At 48.4% G+C, this 22,877-nt stretch overlaps 1 protein-coding gene across 5 annotated transcripts in view; it reads right to left on the minus strand.

Annotated features, from left to right (window-relative positions):
• LOC144730980 (AP-1 complex subunit beta-1-like) overlaps window positions 1-22,877 on the minus strand; it is a 71,120-nt gene that overhangs the window by 18,755 nt on the left and 29,488 nt on the right. For all 5 annotated transcript variants that reach the window (XM_078611896.1, XM_078611891.1, XM_078611892.1 and 2 more), the window contains 2 exons: window positions 18,339-18,423; window positions 11,021-11,107 (listed from right to left, as the gene is read on the minus strand). In XM_078611896.1, the coding sequence (XP_078468022.1) occupies window positions 11,021-11,107; window positions 18,339-18,423 (172 nt within the window). The remainder of the gene's footprint in view (window positions 1-11,020; window positions 11,108-18,338; window positions 18,424-22,877) is intronic.

Consider the following 22,877-nt stretch of genomic DNA (forward strand, 5'->3'; position numbering starts at 1 on the left):
AGGTCCCATGGGAAATAGGAAAGAAGCACCCCCACCCACCCCACAACATGAAAGCGACAAAACCCACAGACATCACCTTTGTGTCTCGCGAGCCAACGCCCGACCGACAGTGTGCTGGGAAGGACTGCAGAGTGGTGTGGGCCCTGGCTGGCATGGGCCCTGGTGCAAAGAATGAGATCGGGCCACCTGTTCAAATGTCCCCACTCTTCTTCACAGCCTGGAGCCAGGGCCACTGCAGCCCACGGATCCCGGAGCGACTCCACCAGCCGCACACCCGATAGCTATGCGACTGGTCTATGTGGGTCTCTATGCAAGTCTATGAGAGTGGCGTAGCTTGACTAGCAGGGGGCCACTGATAGCCCGATGCCTGGGTCCCATGGGCCCGTGGGCTCTGGTGGAGTGCACTGCATGAACGCTCGACGGCTACGCCACCGAATGGCTGGCGGATGCAGGGGGCAGCGATGACGTTCGGTGAGTGACGTGGAAGCGCCGATCTCCTCGTTGAATACACACTACCCAGAAAATAAGCAGCTCTTACAAATGTAGATTCGTACCCAGGGCACCGTAACCCAGGCTGTCCCATGTGAACTTGAAGGTTCAATTATATTATGTAAAGCAATTTTAGACCACGGTAAGGAATGATATGTTGACGTCACTGCCGTGACCTTGCATCAAAGAGTAGGGGAGCGACGCTGTAATATTCATATTCAACGGTGATTCATCCGAAATAAAATATGAAACGTCATTCGGCTCAGTCGAGCATTGGTTTTTGCTCAACTTCACTGAGAGCCCTGGGCCACGAGTGGAAATTCCACCATCCTTTGGTTGGGGCCAGTCTCTGCGTAGGACGACTGCTAAAGTGGAACAAATTTTTTTATTGACACCAAAAGGCTAACATTCGGCACAACTGAGCGCTGAAACATTAGACCCTTCGCTTTCTTGCACAGCTACAATTAATCTGAAAAACTGTTATAAAATGGTAACATGAAGAATAAAGTCAAGAAAAAAAACTGTACAAATTATTTTCAAAGTCATAATTTTTCTGTCATTGTGAAATAAATAATATCAAACGTGGTTGTTGTGCTTTTTCCCAGATGTCCTTTTTCAGAAAATAGTAATTTATATAATATGAATAATAATGCCCTTAAAATATTTAAAATATATCCCGACTGAATTTTTCAGCTGGGTCCTGCAATGGGGTGTGTTGCCAATTCCGTCGATGAGTGTTGCAGCACTGCCTGCACTTTACTAAGAACCCGGTGACCCGAGTTGAACTCCTGGCCACGACTAACATCAGTAGTGAGTGGTATCTGAAGCTGCACTGCACCCCCCCCCCCCAGCCCCACCCTGCCAACTAACTTCAACAACCCGCACTGCCAACCATGGTGAAGTACGGTCAAACAACCACCACGAATAACCGACCGGGCATAGCGTGGCCTTCGTCCATTAGTGGATTGACCAGGGCTGCAAGTTATAATTTATATCACACACCACGAGCACGGGAAATATAAACACGCACAGAAATATAGAATGAATGCATAGATAAAGGAGCAAAGTAAATAAACATAGACACACAAACACATATACATGTATATATAATGTATATAAATGTCAGAGTTGACTGAAATAAAAAACGACCGCTCTGGTCGCATGGGACAAGGTTGGATTGCACCAATATTTTCCCTTCCTCGCAGGGTAATTTAAAAGAGTCCCGCATCAAACGCGCACGTAAATTAAGTGGCTGACGCACGTCCAAGGCCATTTATTCTGCGCCCGCATCCTTTGTCCGAGACTGCGGCCTCACCTCTTCAAAGTCGCGTTGAGACTGCATCTCGTGAGATTTCATCGCCAGCGCGATGAAAGCTCATAAAAAGCTTCCAAAAACTTGGATCGTCCCATGATACATTCCCACACAAGGCTATCCATCCCCAGTCCCGCCAAGGCCTCCGCATGTGCGCATCTGTGGCAGCTGATCTTCAAATTATCTGTTAAAATCATCCCATTTAGGTGATATTAAATGTCCGGCACATGACCTTGCACGTGTGTTTATTTCTACAGGAGATGCATTGGATTTTGTAAAAAAATCCTATGCAGAGATTGGCCCCCACAATACGAAGGTGGAATTTCCACCAGTGGCTCACCATGGCTACCAACGGAGTTGATTTCATTCTCTCCGCAATCCCCCCACACAAAAGAAAAGTCCAATCGTTGAGGGGACTGGGAATGGCACTGCGAGGGCATGTGGGGTGGGGATGACTTGAGTTTTGTGGGCTTCGTGAGCTTCCATCGCACTCACTGGCTGTGCCCACGAGATAACGTCTCGATGCGGCTTTGGAGAGGTTCGTGCAGCATGTGCGTAAATCACCGAGCCACATGGTAGCAATCGTCGATGGCCATGTGTAGTTCTCGTAGCCCTCTGCTGAACTGAGTGGATGATCATCAGCAATGTGTGACACCGTTTGCATAGTGCCACACAGCTGCAGTGTGGGTTGTCATGAAGACCTCAACGGTGGAGGTTGGCTGCACAGAGATGTCGCCCTGCGTCTGAAAGCTGCTCAGGAAGGCCCACTGACAACGTGGCAGGGTGAAGCCAGGTGGACAAACAGACTGTAGGATCCCCGATAAGGATAGTTTGGTGCCGATTTTGCCCTCCATTCTTCCCACCAGCCAGTCTCTGCGAAGCAGCCCTGGCACGGCTGTTGTGGACCACAGTGGGTGTTGTGATAAAAGACGAGCGGCAGGTGGATTTTGGAGCTCTTCATACAAGAGGTCGTGGGATCGATCCCGACTCATGTATATTTGGAGTTTGCATGTTTTCCCCGTGGTCGCGTGGATTTTTCTCTGGGTCCTCCAGTTTTTCCCTACACATTTAGAATCAACGTACGTTTAGAGCATTTGGCTGCTATACATTTCCACATAAGCCACTTTGTTGAGCGATAGTTTGTGGCCAGGTCTCTTCTGAAAAATATCTATATAGCTCAGTGGGCTTTGGTTAAATAAAATAGTTTATGTCGTGGCAAGCTTGGGTTGGCGAAGGACGCAAGCGCGGAATAATTGACCTCATTTTTTTTTAAATGACGCGTGGACAACGACGTTTTAAAATCGCCATCAAAATGCCGAGTTTCAAAAGAATAAAAAGATCCAATGTGCAAGCCAAGAATTTCTACCTATCATTTCTTTTCTCACGAACCAATGGACGTAGGCGGGGGAGGTTAACACCGTCAAGCAGCAATGGGAGAGGCTTTTATTCATTCATTTGTCACCGTCTCCTCTGGCGGTCATTCCAACAATAAAAACCAATAACAGGGAAAAGTGCTCCGTGGGAGGCCTCGCGTGACGGGCAGGTTAAAGGGTAAAGGTGCACACCCGCAATTAATTGCCTGCACAATTGCTGGCAGAAGGGCCTTCCCACAAGGAAGCTTCAAAAGGGAGCCACTCACCAAGGGGTTTGTGATGGCCTACTCTTCCACACTGGTCAGACGTCAGGGAGGTAGTCGTAAGTGCCCATACTCTCCCCCCATACGCAAGCAGCGGATTCCCTGCTGTACCTATTTATTACTGCTGGGTGGGCAGAAATGGTGGAAGGGGGAGGAAGCGGCGGGGTGGGGGAGGCACTTGCACCATGGCTTCAACTGCCATGCCGGGAAATCGAACGAGCGACCTCTGAATTGTAAATCCGGTGTGCTGCCCATTATATTATGGCAGCATGAAGGTTAGGTAGGTAGAAACAGACCCGAGCCATGTGCAGGGAGAGCTACTTGGGGGCAGGAGACGCCATGGCTAGCAGAGATGATGGCCAACGAACAAGGGGACAATGGGCCAAAGAAGTGGCAGCCGTTGGAGGGAACTCGCCCGAGAGGATGACAACCACAGAGGTGGAGCGATGAAATCAGCCCATGCGCAGGAGCGAAAAGTACAAATGGCAACACAAGCCCGAAAGAGATGGCGGCAGAACGGGGCCAGCCTTTAACTAGCGGTGGATCGACCACGGCCGATCGTGCCGACAATGCGAACAACATTTATAAATAACGCGATCTAACCCAAAAACCTTTGTTAAGAATAATATTGGTCGCGAAAGCCTACGTGTTAAACTGAGCGAGGGGGAGTTTGAGACTCCTGCAGATGAGGTGCGCATCCCAGCTACGCTATGCCAACAAAACAGGTCAAGATAAACTCCAGCTGGGCTCTCAAAAGGCAGTGGTGTCAGGGGGAGATCGCGAAAAGCAACTTATAAACAGGACACAGTATTCCAGCAATCACCGCGTTCTGCATCACTGCTTGGCATTTGTGCTCTAAGCCAAACACAACCGAAGGGAATGCTTTTTGGCAGATGAAAGCTTTACATAAATATGTATCGAATCCGCTGTTGTAAGCACGTCAGGGTGGATTCTGGGCACAAATCAAGCAAATCACTTCTGCCTCCGTCCTTTATGGTTTCATAGAGGCTCACGTCCGCGATCGGTCACTGCCGAAATTCATTGCGGCATTTCTGTATTGCTGGGGTTCAGCTGCCAGACGAATAAGTAAATCTTCATGAGCAAATCCCCAATACAGCTTTACGTAACATTGCACCTTCACATCATTTCAACTCCGCTGCTTTGTTTCGTTTTTACCCCGCTGGCGACGAAGGCGTTCCTCTGCGCGCGGCTCCCGACAGGAAAGCCGCGAATCGGCAGGCATGCGTCGAGGGCTCATTCATCGGCATTCCGCGCCGCATACAAACAAGCAGGATGTCTGACGGAGACTACAATTAAATGCGTTTACGGCACAGCACGACCGGCGGTTGGGGTGTGTTGAAGGGAGGGGGGGGGGCGGTGGCCCCGTCATAACGACGCGGCTGCGTAATCCGCGCAGTGTTGTCCAACCGACGAATAATTCACCAGCTTGGTCACGTGCACCGCCGCGTGGTCGGGCCATTCACTGACAGCACGGTGAGCCGACGAGCAGCCGACTATTCATCTTCCAAGCCATGGCCGCTCGGATGTTCTTTCTCCGTGCGTTTCTATTCTGCACCTCTTCCTCTCGTCACATCCACAGCCCCGGTATCTCGTTCCACTGCGTCCTTCAATTTCACCCCCGGGATGCCTCTGCTCCTTCTGCCCGGCACCAGTAAGTGGATTGGGATCAAAACATACAATTCCCAAAAGCTCTCCATTTATGTCATCCCACCTTGACTCTCACCCTTGGCTCAAACTCACAACCCTTAAGTCAGCGAGGGTCTTTTAACGGGCAAGATGCAATTGAAAAGGCAAGATCATGTTTTTTTTCGCAAAAAAAAACGGTTTCCCAACTCAAACTTTGACACGATCGCATTGTTCAGCCGTATGAATACATGTTTGTCTGTCCGTGTGTAGAATTCTTCAAACACTTAAATCACTTAATAAATCTGAGACTCCGTTCCTGGAACGGTTTGTTAACGCGTCTTTCGTTGCACCCTGGAACCAAGCGAAGGACGTCCCGCCCCCGTGCCGAGGTGGCACTCCATGATATCTCAAACTGTGGCTCGTTGTTTTGATTTTGGCACACTGCTACTTTGCAGGCACACCCCTAACCCCCCCTCTGCATTCTCTTTGTTTCATAGAGCTTTAAAAAAAAAAGGCACAAAGGTTGATAAAAAAAAATTTGCATTGTCAGGGCCTCTTTGCACAACCTGCCTTGCGCTAATCCCGCAAGCCATCAGTCCCTGCTGCCCATTTTGAAGCCACCAACCCCAGCACACTGGGAGAAAAATAAATCGGGAACAGATATGTCATTTAAAACAGAGGGGAGCGGGGGGAAGAAATGCAATTACTGGAAGGGTTTTAATAACTGCTGCGTTCCACTTGGTTGCAAAAGCGGCCAATGGAAGACGCCGCAGGGGGTTTAAATTCGCAAAGCAATTTTGGCTTTAAGCCACCCCCCCCCCATTCCATCTGGAGGTGGTTTCTCCCCCCCTCGCCCCCCACCCCCCCCCCCCCAACAGTGTGCCCCCTCAAAATACCGGTGCGAAAGATGTTCAAGATAATATATAGTGGATTAGTGAGCAGCCCTGTTATTTAACAATTGCATTAAGACTCAATTCAGCCAATCTACAGCTTGCAATGTTATTTATATAGATCGTTTTTATTTTCCCCACATGTGTATCATAATAAAAGCGCAATATAAAAGACACGTGGAGTAAGAACACAACACGCCAATGAAACAGATGAAAATCACACAGCCAATTCTGGAAAGAAAATGCCAATTAATGCTACAGTAGTTACCGTGCAAGGGATAGAGCGGGGCTGCACTGTCGCCGCATTGCGATTCAACACAGCGTGGGGACGCAGCTGATGCCAAGGGAGCGTTACCCGGTACGAATTTCAATTGTGCATTTTGTATACTGACACCCCTCTGCCAAAAAATAATTCCCTGTGAAATACAGAAGATGGTACGGTCTGTTTTCCTATAACACCGTGAATTTTCATAACACAAATTGGATATAACGCGATGAATGTATTAGGGAACGCATTTTTCATAACGCGGATGCGAATTGGATAAAACCCAATTTGGCTAACGGAACTGCGTTGCGCAAGGAGGAAAAAGCGGTTGTGCGGCTGCCTCGGCGTAGCATCGTACAAGGCGGGATGCTGCTGGATGTGTCTAGATACTACTCATACTTAATTTGGAGCTTTCGTGACTGCAGGAATTACTCTTTGGTTCTTTCGGTAAAGTCACGTATAAAGAGAAAATAATAAATTAAATACTAGCATACGACGTTTCGATTGCAACACAAGCAATCATCGTTTATACCTGATGATGATTGCTTGTGTTGCAATCGAAACGTCGTATGCTAGTATTTAATTTATTATTTTCTCTTTATACGTGACTTTACCGAAAGAACCAAAGAGTAATGCTACTCATGCGCCTCAGCCGTTGTTCAGCCTGCCTACGCATCTCACGTGTTATCGCGGACTGTGCTTTACCCTATATTATACATTATTACGCAAATTTTCCATGACGCAATGTTCTTAAGGAACGCAACTGCAGCGTATAGGAGAACAGACTGTATATCCACTCGTATTCTTTTGAGAAACTATACTACTTAACACACGTGGGGTTTCACAGCCAATATCCTGATTCGCAATTGATTTTTTGCTTAGGCCTCATAATGCTCCGGTCAAATTTGTGTCTTTAACCCCCCCCCACCACTACCTGACACAGCCAAACAAATCAAGTTGTCACGTGGCATGGAAGCGTTTAACGATGCACCAACTATTATCGTTTCAGCTCGCCGTGGCGAAGTTGAAGAATAATTCTTGCAAGCAAATTTAGTAATGCTATATATACGACGTTTCATTTAAAATTACATCATCCGGACAAGATCCAAGGATTCAGACAAAAATACAGTAAGTCAGAGTATCCAGATTTGAAGCTTTCGTGACTGCAGGAATCCATACTCTGGTTCTTTCTGTAAAGTCACGTCGGTAGAAATAAAATAAAATAAAATTAAATCACGACGTTTCGATTGCAACACAAGCAATCATCATCAGATGGGAAAACCACAGCAATAATTTTTTTTTTGCTAAAGTGGGAGAGAGATACCGTGGTAAGAGGTTATATAGGTAAGAGGGGGGAGGGGCAAAACATTTTTCTTGCTGTGGTTTTCCCACCTGATGATGATTGCTTGTGTTGCTATCGAAACGTCGTGATTTTATTTTATACCTACGTGACTTTACCGAAAGAACCAGAGAGTAAGTCAGAGTTTTTTTTGCTGATATAAGATTTTGAGACTGTGCTGTGCAACTCCACAATGTTTACCGTGACTGAGGAAGCTTCCAGGATGTGGAGCCGACACACCAGACATCATCATCCCGAACAACACGCAGTACACGCCCAACAACGCATCGGAGAGCTGCAGCAAACTGTACACGGTAACTGTGTTTGCTGTGTGCACGACTTGTGCGTGTTGTGCTCCGTGTGCGTTCTACACGAAGTGAGAAAACGTGTCTAACCAGCTGAAGCTATTGTATCTCTCTTCATGTGCAATTTATATTACAATCTTGTCACAATTTGATCAAAGCGCATACAATTTATTTCGTCCACTCTTGTTTCCAACCTGCGCGCGTGTATAGAGAGTCCGATATGAAGTGCCGCATTTATGTTTGAGAGCAACCTTCGAGAGGACGCGTACAAAAAGCTCTCATTGATATTGCCAAGACCACTCTGGTGTGCCGGTGTGCTGCATGCACGGCGCACCGTGGCTCGCGCGTGGGATTGTGCCCTGTATGCGAATGAGAAAGGCAGCGCGTTATTGACGACCAGCCGCTATTGTTACCTCGCTCTTTGCAGTAAAATGAAAATCGTGCTCTTGTACGACATTATCCTGCTCGTACAACCGAATACACGGAATTTCGCAATAATGTACCTTATTAGGTTAGGTCATTAATTCGACAGATGTTACGCCAAATTGGCGTTTACAGAATTGTGCATCTCTGAATTTTATTTGGGGGAGGCAGCGCACGATTCACGGCCAGTCGCCTATCCGAGCATGCCTTTCGGATTGCTCGATACCCACGATCTTATTTTGAGTATTGTTAATATTTTATTATATGATTGATTTTTCCATGAAATGCAGTTAAAACAAGGTTTGCTGCATTCTTAAGTGCGATTTTATTACTTCTCGGGGAAGACATTTTTCAGTCGGAACACATCTCCAATTACATCATGGATGCCAATAGGAACACGGGGTTCGATAAACAAACATTTCACTTTCAGGACAACTTTTCAGGAACGCATCCTTAAATGATGCCTCTATTTTGACGCTCTGCATTTCCAACCTGCACATATATTTACGTAGATGTATGTACAATTAGGTAGTATTATTCTGCTTGTTTTCCCAGGAAAGCATCACGAAGTCAATGTTCATGTACCATTTATTGAGGGGCTACTACTGTGTGGTGTTATCTTGGCCTGGTCTGGGACTGTTTTGTTGTTATTAAATTTAACCGCCTCTACAGGGAGGGTTTCTACATAACCATAAGATGTGCATTTGGAGGCTTGCCCCCTCTTTTCTCTCTGCCTGATGAAGACCGCTTGTGTTGCGATCGAAACGTCGTGGGTTTTTTGCTTTTATTCTTTTCAATTTATTATTTGTATTTGTACATTTTTATTTTATTATGTTATTTTTATTTTCTATCTACGTGACTTTACCGAAAGAACCAAGAATATGAATACAAATTTTTTGTTGTTGTTTTTGCTGCCTTGCCCAAGCGTGATAAATCAGACGTACATAATTAATGTATTCATGATTTATTTATATTTAGTGACCTGCTTACCTTATTCTCTATGTTGCACTCCAATAATTTTTTTGCATTGTCTGCTGCTGTAACCTGCTGACACGGCCATACTGGACATGTGAAAAAGAGCTTCTAAAGCTCATCGGATTTCTCCAGTCGAAATATTCAGATTTTGAAGACTCGCGAGCAATTATTGCCAAGCGTAATCCCAACTGAGCAACTTTTCGGGGGTCATTTTTCAAATTCGGCAAATTTGGACCACGACGCCTTTTCACAAATGGCCTCCTCTTGCGAATGGCCACCACGGCAACGTGAGCGTCCACCGAGATGCAGAGCATTTTCACCGTTTAACGCACCCTTACAGTAAGTAATAACCAGGGCGGCCGCTGTGATTCAAACCGTGAACCTCCGGTAAAAAGCTGTCGTGCTGGGCCATGTCATGGCCCCGTAATATGAAGCGCCACAATTATTTTGAAAGCAGCTTTGAACAAAATGAGTAAAAGAGCTCTTAATACGACTACGAGTGTTCTGTAGTTGGTGTGTGCTATGGAGGTGGTGCAACTCTGTCTGCAGCGAGGTTTTGTGCCCTGCGTGTGTGTACAAGCGACAATGGGCGAGCGCCGTGGTGATCTGTGCCCAAATGTTGTCATATTTGTTTATAGGATTTCCTTTCTCCATTCAGTTTTCAAGCTCTGTAAAAATATATACCGGACAGCTGTGCCCCTTTTTCTTTGATGGCAGCTTTGGAGAAGATTCAGAAAAAGGGAGTGCTCATTATTACTACTACAACTTCCATGTAGTCTACATCAACTATTTGGCAAATTGCAGTTTGCAAGCGCCTATGAAAGCAGGCATGGCACGTGCGGGGGTGGTGTGGTAAGCACCACACTCAGCAACCTTTGTCTCTCCAGTACCGATGTATACACCTCGCAGCAGGTACTCAAGAGTCAAACTAGCGTAGGCCCAAAGTTCAGGTAATGGCCACAGATGGCAAGCCGTGGCCTGGAATCAAACCGAGGTTGCCGGATTTGTAGCACTGTGTGCTAAGCTCGATAACCGCTGCTCCGGACCTCGCAAGCAGCAAAAACGGACACACGCAGGCAGGCACGTGCACACGCATGGCCGCACAAGTCTCAAGGCACACTCCTCGTGAAATATTTCGCCTATCCATCTTCCACGGAGCGCAATAGCCTAAAGTGAAAAACCGCGCCGAACACAAGACACAGTGCAGACAGCCTGCGCAATTAATACTCTCAAGCGCATATAGTCTTGACTGCTGCTCGCTGCATGGACTGACTTCCAGAGTTTATTTTTTAAGGGGATGATAGAGGTTACTCTCGTTGCTTTCCCTCGGGAAATATAACATCCCCCTCCCCCACCCCTGTCTGCGGCGCATCCAAGGGCACCGAGACTCACATTGTTTTCACCGAAACTACACATTTCCTAAAAACTTATATTCTTGAATCTTATATCTATAATCTCAGAGATCTGACTAGTTCGTGGGGGGGGTGGGGGGAATTGGATTCAAAACACTTTCATGAAAGTATTTTAATTATTAAAACCAGACGCAACATAATCCTGTTGTACAAAAGTTTGCGCCGTTGACGGGTGCATTTGCGTGCTGCGGTGCGCCAACTTCTTTGCACAGTGAACTGCGCAAAGTATGTGGAAGCTCCCTTAACCGACTACCATGCCAGCTTGTTTATGATCAGTAGCAGTTCTTAACATTATTGTTTTACGCCAAACCCAAGTGCTGGACTCACCTGCGCCAAGTTGGCAGTCCTTGATCTGAAACTGCAGCTCGTTCTCATTCGGTATGTCCTTCCATGTCGCTAGGAATACTTGCCGGTCTGCCCAGATACAAAACAAACACACAAATCACAAATGTCAAGCAACGCAACATGTAATACGCATCTGCTCGCACGGCGAACGCTCTGTGGCACTTCTCTACGGACAGCGACACGCCACGCGGACACGCAACAAGAAACAGCATTGTACGCGTGTGTAACATGACTGGCCCTCTGTCAAACCCACCGCAGGATGAAAATAATGCTGTATTTGGTCAAGGAGTGTTGTTTTACAATACTTCACAACGATGGTCAGCGTGGGTTGGTGAAAGGGGCCCCCCACTCACGTTAGCTGTTGTCGGGAATATCGAACCCAGGTCGCCAGGTCCATGGCGTAGTGCGCTAACCACTGTGCCAACTAAAGTCTTTCTTCATTGCAAGCATTACAGAGCAACTGCAATTTCACATTCAGGTGGTCAAGCCAGATAACCGCGTCAGGGGTAGCAGAGTATCGCTGTGATGTCTCCTTCCTATTTGTGATTCGGGCATTTCGTATGTGCTGTGAAGAATGGCCATTCCACGAAATGTCATCTATTGTATACTCTTTCTTTTGAAAGCAGTGTTATTGACGAATTTGTTGAGTTTTTGTTACGTAAGAAAAAACCTATCCTTTGAGTCACATCTCGACTACAAATCATGACAATTTCATCACATCATTGGAGTGGTGCTAATTAGAAAATTAAAGCAACACTCAGCCTCATTGTTTTTGATTGTTCCGTCAGTTTAAATCCCTGTAATGCATGCAATGACCGTGGCTCCTATTTACGCCACGGGGCGTTAAAGAATAAACCAAGTGGCAGTGATGCCGCTCGTTAGCAAGGGCGCACGCGCCGCGTATCCACGACAGCGCCGCGTTTCCACGACAGCGCCGCGTGTCTACGACGGCGAGAGTCTGCGATGTCATTCTCCGCTACCGTTAGCCATGGCCAGGACTTGAGCTCAGGTCAATAGGCTCATAGCGGAGTGCACTAACCAATACATCTCTTCTCAAGCCCTGCTATTCATTAGCGAGTGCCTATTTGGGAAAACACAGCGGGCAAAGGAGACTTGGGACCAAACGCTGCACACACGGCTGCCTTGATGTCAACTTACAGTTTTCAGGTTCAACCTTCCACGCAAGTTATCCTTTTAGTCGAGTCAAGCTCACGTGGCCAAGACCATGTTCAGATACCAATTCGCGGCTATGTTTGTGTATGTGCGTGCGTGCGCACGGCGGCAGCTGCTGGGAATGGATCCCAAGTTTTAGTGGGATTGGAGTGCAGTACAGGACACGGACCGCTACACCGCAGCGCTTTCTTGCCGTTCAAATGGCAACGTTAAAATAATATTTATTTTAATTCAAGGTAAGCTGGATGGGAGATCCGTTTTAATCCCATTAAAATTACCGACGCCAACGCGTTCGGTGGTCGCGAGAGAGGCACGGGCGCCAACGTGTGCAAAACGTGCTCATTAAAAAAGCCGGTGTCCCGGCGTGTGCAGCTCTGAGCCCGAGCAGGTTTACTTCATCCAATCTCCACTCCCTCGACGAGTGGGGGGGCGGGGGCTTAACTGGCTCGGAAGTCATTTAGCGGCGCAAAACTCACTCTCGCCCCTCCTGTTGCAGCGTTAAACATTTAACGGCTACATTTGCAGGTACGCCGCGCTTGCGAAAAATTCAAGGCCCGCAATGCACGCGTCGGATCGTGGCACGTGGTCGACGCTCGGCTAGCCGAGCATCCGCGGAAGATGAAAAAGTTGGTTTGAGACAAGCAACCGGCTTATGTCCTGGGTCGATAACTGGGAACGTATAGATGGGTAAAAACTCAGATTCTTAAGCTCACGATACAAACGTCGATACCCGTGGGTGAGAATCAATCATTTGAGACTTATTGTAAATCATATGCAACGACATGCCAATATAAAACCATTTAGCATTAACCTTACAGATATCCGCTTGCAAAAGTCCAAGGGCAATTCTCTAAGCAAGACGTTTTTTTCCTACGTTGAAAAATTACTCCGATTTTAATTATGTAATCTAGGTATAATTGGGAATGTAACGAAACGTGCATCGATTCAGTGATTAAACTCGTAGGTTGGCTGAGCCAGTCCTGCACCTCACCCATTAACCCTCAGCATCGAGAGGTGGGGGGACACGGAGGATCCCAACCCCAGCTGAACACGTTTAATCAAATTCTTGCTTGCTTATGGTTTTCAACAGCTAGCTGAAACCTAAGATGCCACCAGAACACCACCGATGCCAACCATCACAACCCACACCAAACATCCACATCACACAATCTGTGCCTCGAGAATAATGCAGCCAGTCCCATTAGACCAACGAAGGCACAGTACATGGAGTATATCATTCGGACATTGAGTACCCCATTAAGATGTGAAGTACCAAACTGCCTTTAGGTGCGTAGGATGCACATCAGCCCATGGTGGCGAGGCGTACGCAGCGCTGGTCCCATCGCTCTTGTGCGTTCCACACTTGACCTTTAATCATAGCTCACAAAATGCCAGCAATTACCCCACTAGAATAAAAAAGCGGATGGCCTGAACTAGTCACCCCTGCACAAAGTCTTAAGCCTCGTTGCGTGGGCAGGGAATACCATGGCCTGATGTGTGAATGCAAAGGCAGCTCTATAATAAGTTGAAAAATACAGAAAAGGATATCACTGTGGGAGTAAGAGCTTGCTAACAGAAAATTCCCCCGGGAGCACGAACGAAACACGTCGCCTGCCCTAGCCACCTCAACACAGAGTCTAAAGCAGGGAAGACAACAAGTTGCTGCTGGGGGAATGTATAAGGAGCTGATTAATAAGTTGAGAAATCCTTAGAGGGGAATAACAGCATGCCACTCCAGCCCAATGCCCCGGGGCCTCAATTACACACTAGCACACAAGGCCAAATGCGCCGACAGTCTACAGGACAAGCCGGAAGAGCGTGGAAGGATGGCGCTTGTGAGCAGTGGGGTGGCGGATTGGGCATGCGAGAGGGAACGACGGTGGGTGAGGGGTGGGTGGGGGAGTGACGGATGAAATGTGTCATACTGTGGCTGACGAATGCTCCGCATTAATCTCACCCCTCTAACCTTCCTCAACCCCGATGGAAGGAATGGAGGCTGGCTGGCTTGGCAGGCGTGAAAGGGAACGGGCGTCGACTGCACGCGGTGGGGGCCGCTCAGCCAGCCGAGAACCGTCCTCATGGTCAAGAGGAGGCCGTACGCACGAGGCAGCGGGATGGCGAGCCTCCTCCATGGAGTCAACGCGGAGAGCTAAAAACCGCCGAGTCAATCCCCTCGCATAAAACATTCACGGAGCACATGCCGAGAGGCAAGGTCGGCGTGCCGGGGAGCAGGGCTGGCAGATCCACGAGCCAGGTCAGCCGGGGTGCACGCGCACCGAAATGCTAGTCTGCTCATAATGATTAATGGATGGTTTTTCTCCTTTGTTGAAAAGGGGCCATGGATTAAAACATTGGCTTCGTGTCAAGCGGCCGTTGAGAATTAAACGGGTAATTGAAGAGCAACGGCACGGCACGCAAGCTCCGTGCATCGACGAGGGGGTTGAGTGTGCACCTCAAGCTACGATACGGACCATGTGGCCAAGATTTTAACTTAAGATTGCTGGACTCATGAAGTGGTGGGGGCTAATAACAACAATGCAGACGGACGAAAGATGAAGGTTTCTAGCGTTGCTGTTTACAACATTGCTGGGATAAGTGCTGTTCGCGAGCACCTATTTAGGCTCGGAAAGGCGTGAGAGGTGAACGATGTGACCAGCACAGCGCACGGTCCCCTCGTCTACCCCAGTGCTTATGTTCACACAGAAACAGGTTCTCATCTAAATCAGAGTCAACCTAACGGAAGGCCGGGACCGAATCACTCGCCACTGATGTCAGCCATGGCTGGAAATTGAACTCGGCTCGCTCGGTTTCATCATACAGTATGTTCTAACATCCGCAGCACTGTGAAATACAAACACACACGTGTACTTCCACACACCCACACAAGAAAACGTTTACCGACAATAAACAACAGCACTAAGTATTGTGCTCGTACCAGGCATGGAACACTTGGAAGCCATGTGAAGTGGCCAATAATTTGCTGGGAGGATCTCACAGGCAAAACACTCACTCCCACACAGACGTGTTTCCACACCGCATCACACAGTCATTAAGGGCAGTGTCACCTCAGGGGAGGCTCAGAACAGGTTCAGATATCACTCCTGAATGGTGTTAGCTTTGGCAGGGAATTGAACTCAGGTCACCCTTAGGCCATAGCACAGTGTGCCAACTAATGTGCCACCGGTCTCCACAAATGCACACAAACTCACACGTGCCGACAGACACACTGGAGCACTCGGGAGTGGAATTATTCGTGCCCTTGGCGACTCGATGAATTGTCGCGATTCAGGCTCACAAATCAAGTCAAGAATCAATAAAAAAACATGTTTTTAACACTGGTAAATAATATGGCCACTCGTAGCTGGAAGGGATGACAACAAAACACATGATATACAATGTACACATTTTTTTAACACCAATTCTTAAGCACATGAAACAATAAATACATCACGGGCGTAGGAATGGGGATATATATGGTGACATCGATAAACCGATGCATCGTCCCCACCTCTGACTCGCCGCCAGCCCTAACAACAAGCTGACGCTCTCAGACGAAGGTTTCCCTCCGAAACGCTTCATCCGACACGGCCGGGAAAAGCCTCCAGAGGGAATCTGTCTCCAGGAATAGAAAGCGCCCGACTCTCCTCCTCGCCCCCCCCCCCCACCCATTCCGGTGCATGAACTTATTAAATTCCGCGAGATCCCACGGCTTCCTAACCACACGTGTCGCACCTGGGCGACACCCCGGGGGGATCAATTATGGCGGCCGCCACTGAGCAAATATGAACGGCCTCAAGCAGCGCTGCCTCCGCAGTGTGTGTGTGTGGTGGCGCTCAGGTAAGAAAGAGAAGGCAAAAGAAGGGATGTGAAGGAAGGTACGGTCAAGCGGCGAAGATATCGAGTTTGCAGGCGGTGCAGACACCCGGTGCCTGGGCCCCTCCAGCCCCGGTGGTTACGAAGAGGTGGGTGAAAAAAGCAGAACAGCGGTCCCATTTAATTCCTTACACCAGGGCCCGTGCCAACGATGCCAGGCCAATGGGATGGTGGAGGCGGGCGGGAGGGCTCACGAAGCTACGTGGAGTGGCCGCGGGTTTTCGAGCGCGGTGCTAAGATACAACGCGGGGCTCGTCACACCGTGGTCACATCAGGTTCATCCAGCATAAATAAAGATTAAAAAAAGATTCTGATGATCCCAGCTTCCACCTTGAAGGGTTGAGGAGGGGTCATTACGGGGGCGGCCAGGGAGGCACGTCGCGAGCTGCGTGAGATTAAATCGGGCGCTTCGTTTGCCGGGGCGGCTCTGATAAACGACGAACAGAAATACAGTGGCCTCCGGTGGTTATCATGCGGCTAAATGTGCGTCCACGCAAGAGGAGCGTGCGTTTGAAAAGCAACTGCGTGCGATTGTTGTGGTCGTGCTTCACAGCTCTCCGAAGGGTTGCTGGACTTGTATACGACATGTGTTGGGGGTGTGTGCATTGAGTTGTCCGCTCGTACCGATCCGACAGCCGTTTTCTAAACAGGTTTCTGGCTTACGGCCCAGGACCGATAACCGCGCGTGCAATGATAGATCGATTAACCGATTAAAAATCAACTTATAGGCTCACGATGCACACATTGAACTGTGCGCGTGTGAGAATTACAGATTTATGATTCATCACTGGTTGCATGTAACTAATAATGATATGCCAATGTTATAGTAAGGCCAATAGAGCTAACCAAACTGTAAATGATGAGAAAATAAAAACCTGTTACGAACAAAGACAGCAAAAATTAGACAATAAATAATTGGTTCCTGAATTTTATATTGACCTCGAAACGTTATAAATGCTGTGGGGGTGGGAATTGTTACATTCCTAACAGGAAGTCAATAGAGTTGGCTCCAGTTGATTTAAGCACTCTTGTAATGTGTTTACAGTGTGGGAAGATGCTTGTAAAAGCTAACAAGTAAGTTTGGGCAATTTCACTTGCAGAGTTACGAATACAAATGCTCGTGAACGGGAACACGGGCGCTCTTGCTTAACCCCGTGATTAAACATCGTCACGGTACGTTACAAGCTGTTATCTGCCATAAAAGCAGGGCAGCAAGATGCACTTTTGCGGTGAATAAGCGCGCTTGGGCATGCCCACCATTAAAAGGGATGGGACGGGTCGGTGGTCGAGACTAAAGATGGAGCCGCAGTCAAAGTACAGAACACACCTGAGAGGCGATGTGGAGCGATTAAATCAACTCGCACGTAGGCGATGGACTGTCGCATCGCAGGATCCATCAAGCCGATGGTAACGAGTTTGGGGGGGGGGGGAAATCTTCATCCAGCAGTGGATAGATCATGGCCGATGATTTTACGTGCGAATAAACAAACCGTTATGTTTCCCAAACAGCAGTAGGCCGTGCAGATACGGGGATTACAGCGGGGGTGAATGCACGGCAAGCTCGCTGCCTGCGCTTTCAACTAAACATCTTGGGGAATTAACAAATACACACGTCCAGCTTTCCAGAAAAGTCTTTGACTTTTTACGTGCAAAAACCTGCAGCATTAAATTTTATGCAGATAAATACCAGCCGGTTGGCACTGCGTGAAATAAAAAAAAAATGCGCACGACGGTTACGCTTGTTTCTGTTGTGTCGCCATTGTTTTATTTATTCGGATAAATTGCCGCGTGCAGACGTGCAACTGAAACACGTCGGGACATCACCGCATTCATAAATCCTATTTACGTGAAATGGAATGCAATTTGCCCCCTCAAACCGTTTCAATCACAATGCAAATGTCAAGGATTCAATGAGACCTTTTGCATCATACCGGCCACGTTGAATCGATACAACGCAACCGCGCGAACAATGGGAACAAATTTGACACCGGGACCGTAACGACTGGGAGGCACCGGATGAAGAGGCGCGGGCAACAATGTGGCGATGACACACGCGCAACGTGGAATGACAACGCACCCATGACATGCGACCAGCGAAACGTCGGCCGTTCGCAGAAGCGCAGAGGCACCGATTTGTTTACCGTTTAGGAAACAAAGCGAGACGAACCGTGCACGTAAAGAGAGTTTGTCCCCCGGAGGGATTTCGTTCGCGATAAGGTGGTGGGGGGGGGGCTGGCGCCGCGGGCCAACTCACCCATTTTGCCATCCTCCACAAACAGGACGCTGAGCGGCACCAAGCAGCTGAAGTAGAACACGTCAATGTTGTTCTTCACAGCCACCTGTCGGCAACACGGCAACACGGGGGTGGGGGGGGAGGGTGGGCAGAGGGCACCGACGATCAGGACTTGCCCGTTTTATTTTTCGCGATGAACCTGGCAAACAGAGTTATATTCCTGCCTCTGGCTAGCATTCATGGTGATATCTGAACTGGTCCTCGGTGATCTCCCACCAGCCCTCTTTGCCAATGTGCAGTGACCGGTGTTAAGTATGGTCAAACAACCCCCGACACAAGTAAATGCCACGGGTCATGCCCACTTTGAATAAATAAGTAAAAAGCAGAACAATTCATGGTTATACTGTGCTTCTATGCTCCCCTACTTTCAACCTGCACTGACCAGCGTGGTTGCAGCATGGTCAAATAACCCCCACGTTTGTCATTCAATTACCACGGTCCTGCCTCCATACATAATATATAACATCCTTCATTATCCAAGCAAGCCTTGCATAGTCTCTCAAGAGTCTTGTTTATAAGGGGGGGTCCTGCATTGGGATGTTTGCCTGATTCTATGTTTTAACGAGAGTACCTGCAGAGAGCTCACTCAAATAAGGAAAATAACGTCTCCAATGCATGTTGTAGTGACATCGGGGATGTCGCTGTATGGTGCCGGCTCGGAAGGGTCTTGCCGTTCGATGTTCCGACATCGTGGACAGCACCGTGTGGGTGGCTGTGTGTAACACCAGACCTAGCGGGGCTTGGCGAGCACTGGGATAGTGCGGGCACCACACACAGCGTGTGGTGGGGGCTCCCCCGAGGGGGAGGGGGTGAGTGTCAGCCCAGGGGCAGGGTTGCCCTGGGCCGTGGCACTCTGGTTGACCCCATAGACACGTGATCCGAAATGCCCACACAGGGGGCCCCAGGTGGGGGGACTCGTGGGGGGACTAGTGGGTGATCACGTGTCCGGAGAGAGCTCTTGAGAAGGATCGAGAGGGAACGAGAATGTTCAAGAAGGCGGGCGGGGCCGAAGGTGGAGGGGCCCCGACCGTAGAGGGATAAAAGGCGAGAGGGACCGGGGTCGCTGCATTCTACAAGCTGGAAGCTCAACATCTACAAGCGGGAAGCTCTCAGTCTCAAGCTGAAGCTCTCCATCCTACGAGGCAACCACGTGGTTTGAGACCCGAGTGAGGGGTCGACCCTTCGTAGCAGTAACTGTAGTCTGGTAAAGGGGCAGTTACCCCTTTGTGTTCCGGTGTTACAAATAAAGGTGTTTGCCTCTAAAAGGAGCAACGTCTGAGACTCAGTTGGACCCACTACACATGCACAGATTGGTCACACACAACACACACTTAGTGTGAAGCATACTCCTAGTTACCCAGCACCATGCGGGTGGGTTTGGGGGACATGAAAGCCACACGATAAAAATCTGCACGATCCATCAATACCGCCTCCTCCGGAGCATTGAATTACAGGCGCACGCAGCCCCACGGCAAGACTCCCTGACCTGCTCCTCCTCCTGCCCCCACGCACAACTCGTAGCGCAATCTCCCGCGTACGCATACCGCCGCGCTTGCGTCAAAGTAACCGCGCACGTCACGCAATTGCGCGCAACGGGGAATAAAATTGCCGGCAATGAAAATGTCAACGAGTTAGCTAGCGCGCCGCACAATGCGGGCACGCCAGGTCACGTGACCTTGGACGCGCGTTTTTACAGACGAGACGAGGCACGACCAGATGGCTGGGTTACGAGTTTAACAGTTACACGGCTCTTCCTGCGTCTCGTACCGCGGCCGTGCAGCGCATCGTTAGAACGATGCGGATATGGAGACAAGCGCAGCGTTAATCCAACGCATAGCAGGCAAGAGTTGGTGGATTATGTGGCAAAGCTTTGCGATATTTCTAAACACCCTGGGGTTGCAAAGAGATAGCAGTACATCCAAATTAATTTTGGAATCTATCTAGGCCGAGTGATGAGTGTTGTCCCCTCGTACGCATGGTGGCTTTTCTCTGGGCACTCTGGATTCCTCCCACATAGAAAACATCCGTTAATGGGACTGCTAAACATTGGAAGGTGCACCCTCCCAAAACACTAACCTGACATTCATCAACATGAAAATGACCTTTTTTTATCTACTGTGAAGGAGTCACTGCTCAAAACGTCAATGATGATATTTTATAAGGCAAGTGTTATTCACGAATGTGTTGAGTTTTTCCTTAATTGTGTCTGTGCACCACTGTCAATAAAGCAGCATTTGCCAATTAATTTGTTTACTTCGGAGAAATGAGTCTTGAGAAACTGAGGCTTTCCTGTATCAATACAGTAAAATACTATTACAGTCGACGCTGAATACAAATCCAAGCAAGTGTGCTTATATATCAGAATTTGCTCATTGCCTCTGCCCACCAGTGCAATGTGAGCGTGTGTTGCTATTATCAAAGCTGTGCTTATATCCAGCTTGCACTGCATTACTATTTTAGTCAGATGATAACTTTCAAAATGTCCTTTTCCTAACATTAAAAGTAAGGTTAAATGAGATGCTCAACACAAGGCAAGGCGACAATCTCTCTCAGGGCAATTATTTAAAACCAACACCATAACCGCACATTATTTATAGCGGCGGTGCGAGGTTGAGCCGCCCTGCACAGCAGGAAGCGACGCTCATCTTCGGCGCCAATCTTAGAAGAAATGCCGTGAGAAGTCTTGCCACCAGACAACTTGGAAGCTTATCTTCAATTCATACCACAAGCCGGTGCTTGGTGTTTCACCTTTCCATTAGCAGTGTGTGTGCACACGCACGCGTTTCCTATTTCACTGGAATGTGTTTGTTTGTCACATTATGTTAAGACATAGGGAAGGATGACATTTGACGTTATGATTCGGTAAGAGACTATTGTGGAGTGAAACGGTAGCACTCCACTTAATTCCCTGCACTACTAACCCCGTGTCCCGAGCTGGATTCATTGTACAAAGCTCCGGTTGATTATTTTTATTGTTTATAAAAAAATGTCCCTGCAACGTGTAAAACCCTCCCTTCTCATGTTACACATGCTCAACCGTTTTGGCCGTTTCACCATGGAAAAAATAGCCTCTTTGCTCAAAACGGGTCTTACCCCTAGAATAAACAGACTGATCGATTACTGCCCCTGGCAAACATTAGTGGCAAGTGATAATCTGAAGGGAGTCCTGGACCCACCCCTTCACCGAGCCACACCGATCAGCGTGGTGAACAATCCCCATGACGCGTGACATGGCATGGATGGGGAGCACTTCATCTAGCAGTGATTTGACCAAGGGCTGTATATTTTCACAGCCCAGCGAGATCGCTTTCAAGGGAGAGCGAGGTTTAAATAAGTTACAGTACAGCAAAAGAGACATTCCGACATGTAAAGCAATGCTGAAAAAGCCATTTCAGAAAAAAAAATGGAAAATTGTATAAAATGTGAATTGCAAGAATGAAATATAAATTTTAGTAATTGACATTACATTAATATTTAGCGCATTGGTAGGCTTCTCCGAATCCTGGGCAAATGCACCGAAATGAGGCAGGCGCTTGTTAAAAATCGGCGACGCAACATCTCTCTCGTGGCGGCACGCGCCAACCCACCAAGAATAATGTCTTTAAAAAAAATCTGAAAAAATAAAAGGAGAACAAGAACAATTGAGGAGTAGATGATAATGAAGCCAATCCTCGCCAAATTTCTCCCTGGTCATTCAACGACGGGCGAAGGCAACTCAGAAAGGTCTGCCTTTGAGCGTTCTCATCCCGTGGGCGGCGACGACTCGAAGGGCGTCACGTCTCGTTTCGCGTACAATGGGGACTCCACTCTCACTTGACAGGCAGGGGAGCTGGTGAACCACGAGCGTGATAGCGAGTGAGGAGCGAGCGGAGTGAGATGCAGAGAGACGGCATGGGAGTGAGTGAGGAGGCGTGAGCGAGCGAGGGTGTGCGTGAGAGAGATGCACATGGAGCAAGAAAGAAATGCATGCAGAGCAAGCAGGGGCAGAGCGAGAGAGCGATGGAGAGAGAGAGAGCAAGAGAGAGAGAAATTGAGTAACGTAGAGCGAGTGGGAGCAAGCCAGCGAGAGAGAGTGCAAGGAGCGAAAACAATGCACAGGAGCTTCAAAAAGAGAATGAAAGGGTGAGGGAAAGCAAGCAGAAGAATATGCCTGTAACAGAAGAAGAGCCAGAACCAATGAGGAAGAGATGGATGAATAATAGAGCTTGGGCTGGCAAGGGCAAGCTACATGGCAAGAGCATGCATAGAACAGCCAGCAGGAAACAGAGATAGCAAAAGGAAGTGAAAGACAGCCAGAAAAAGAGCCAGAGCAAGAATTAGTGAGCCAGCAAGAGTGAGAAAATAAGTAAGAGAAAACGAGACTGTAAAACAGAGAACACAGGAAGAGAGTGAGCGAGAGAAAGACGGCAAGCGGGACAGAGGCAAAAAGGATGCGGGAGACAGCGAGAGGCCCGGAGCGAGCAGCAGAAAGCCGTGAATGTTTGTGCCGGCGGCGCACAC

Source organism: Lampetra planeri, chromosome 37 (genome assembly GCF_965212315.1).
Source record: "Lampetra planeri chromosome 37, kcLamPlan1.2.h2, whole genome shotgun sequence".
Lineage (NCBI taxonomy): Eukaryota > Metazoa > Chordata > Hyperoartia > Petromyzontiformes > Petromyzontidae > Lampetra > Lampetra planeri.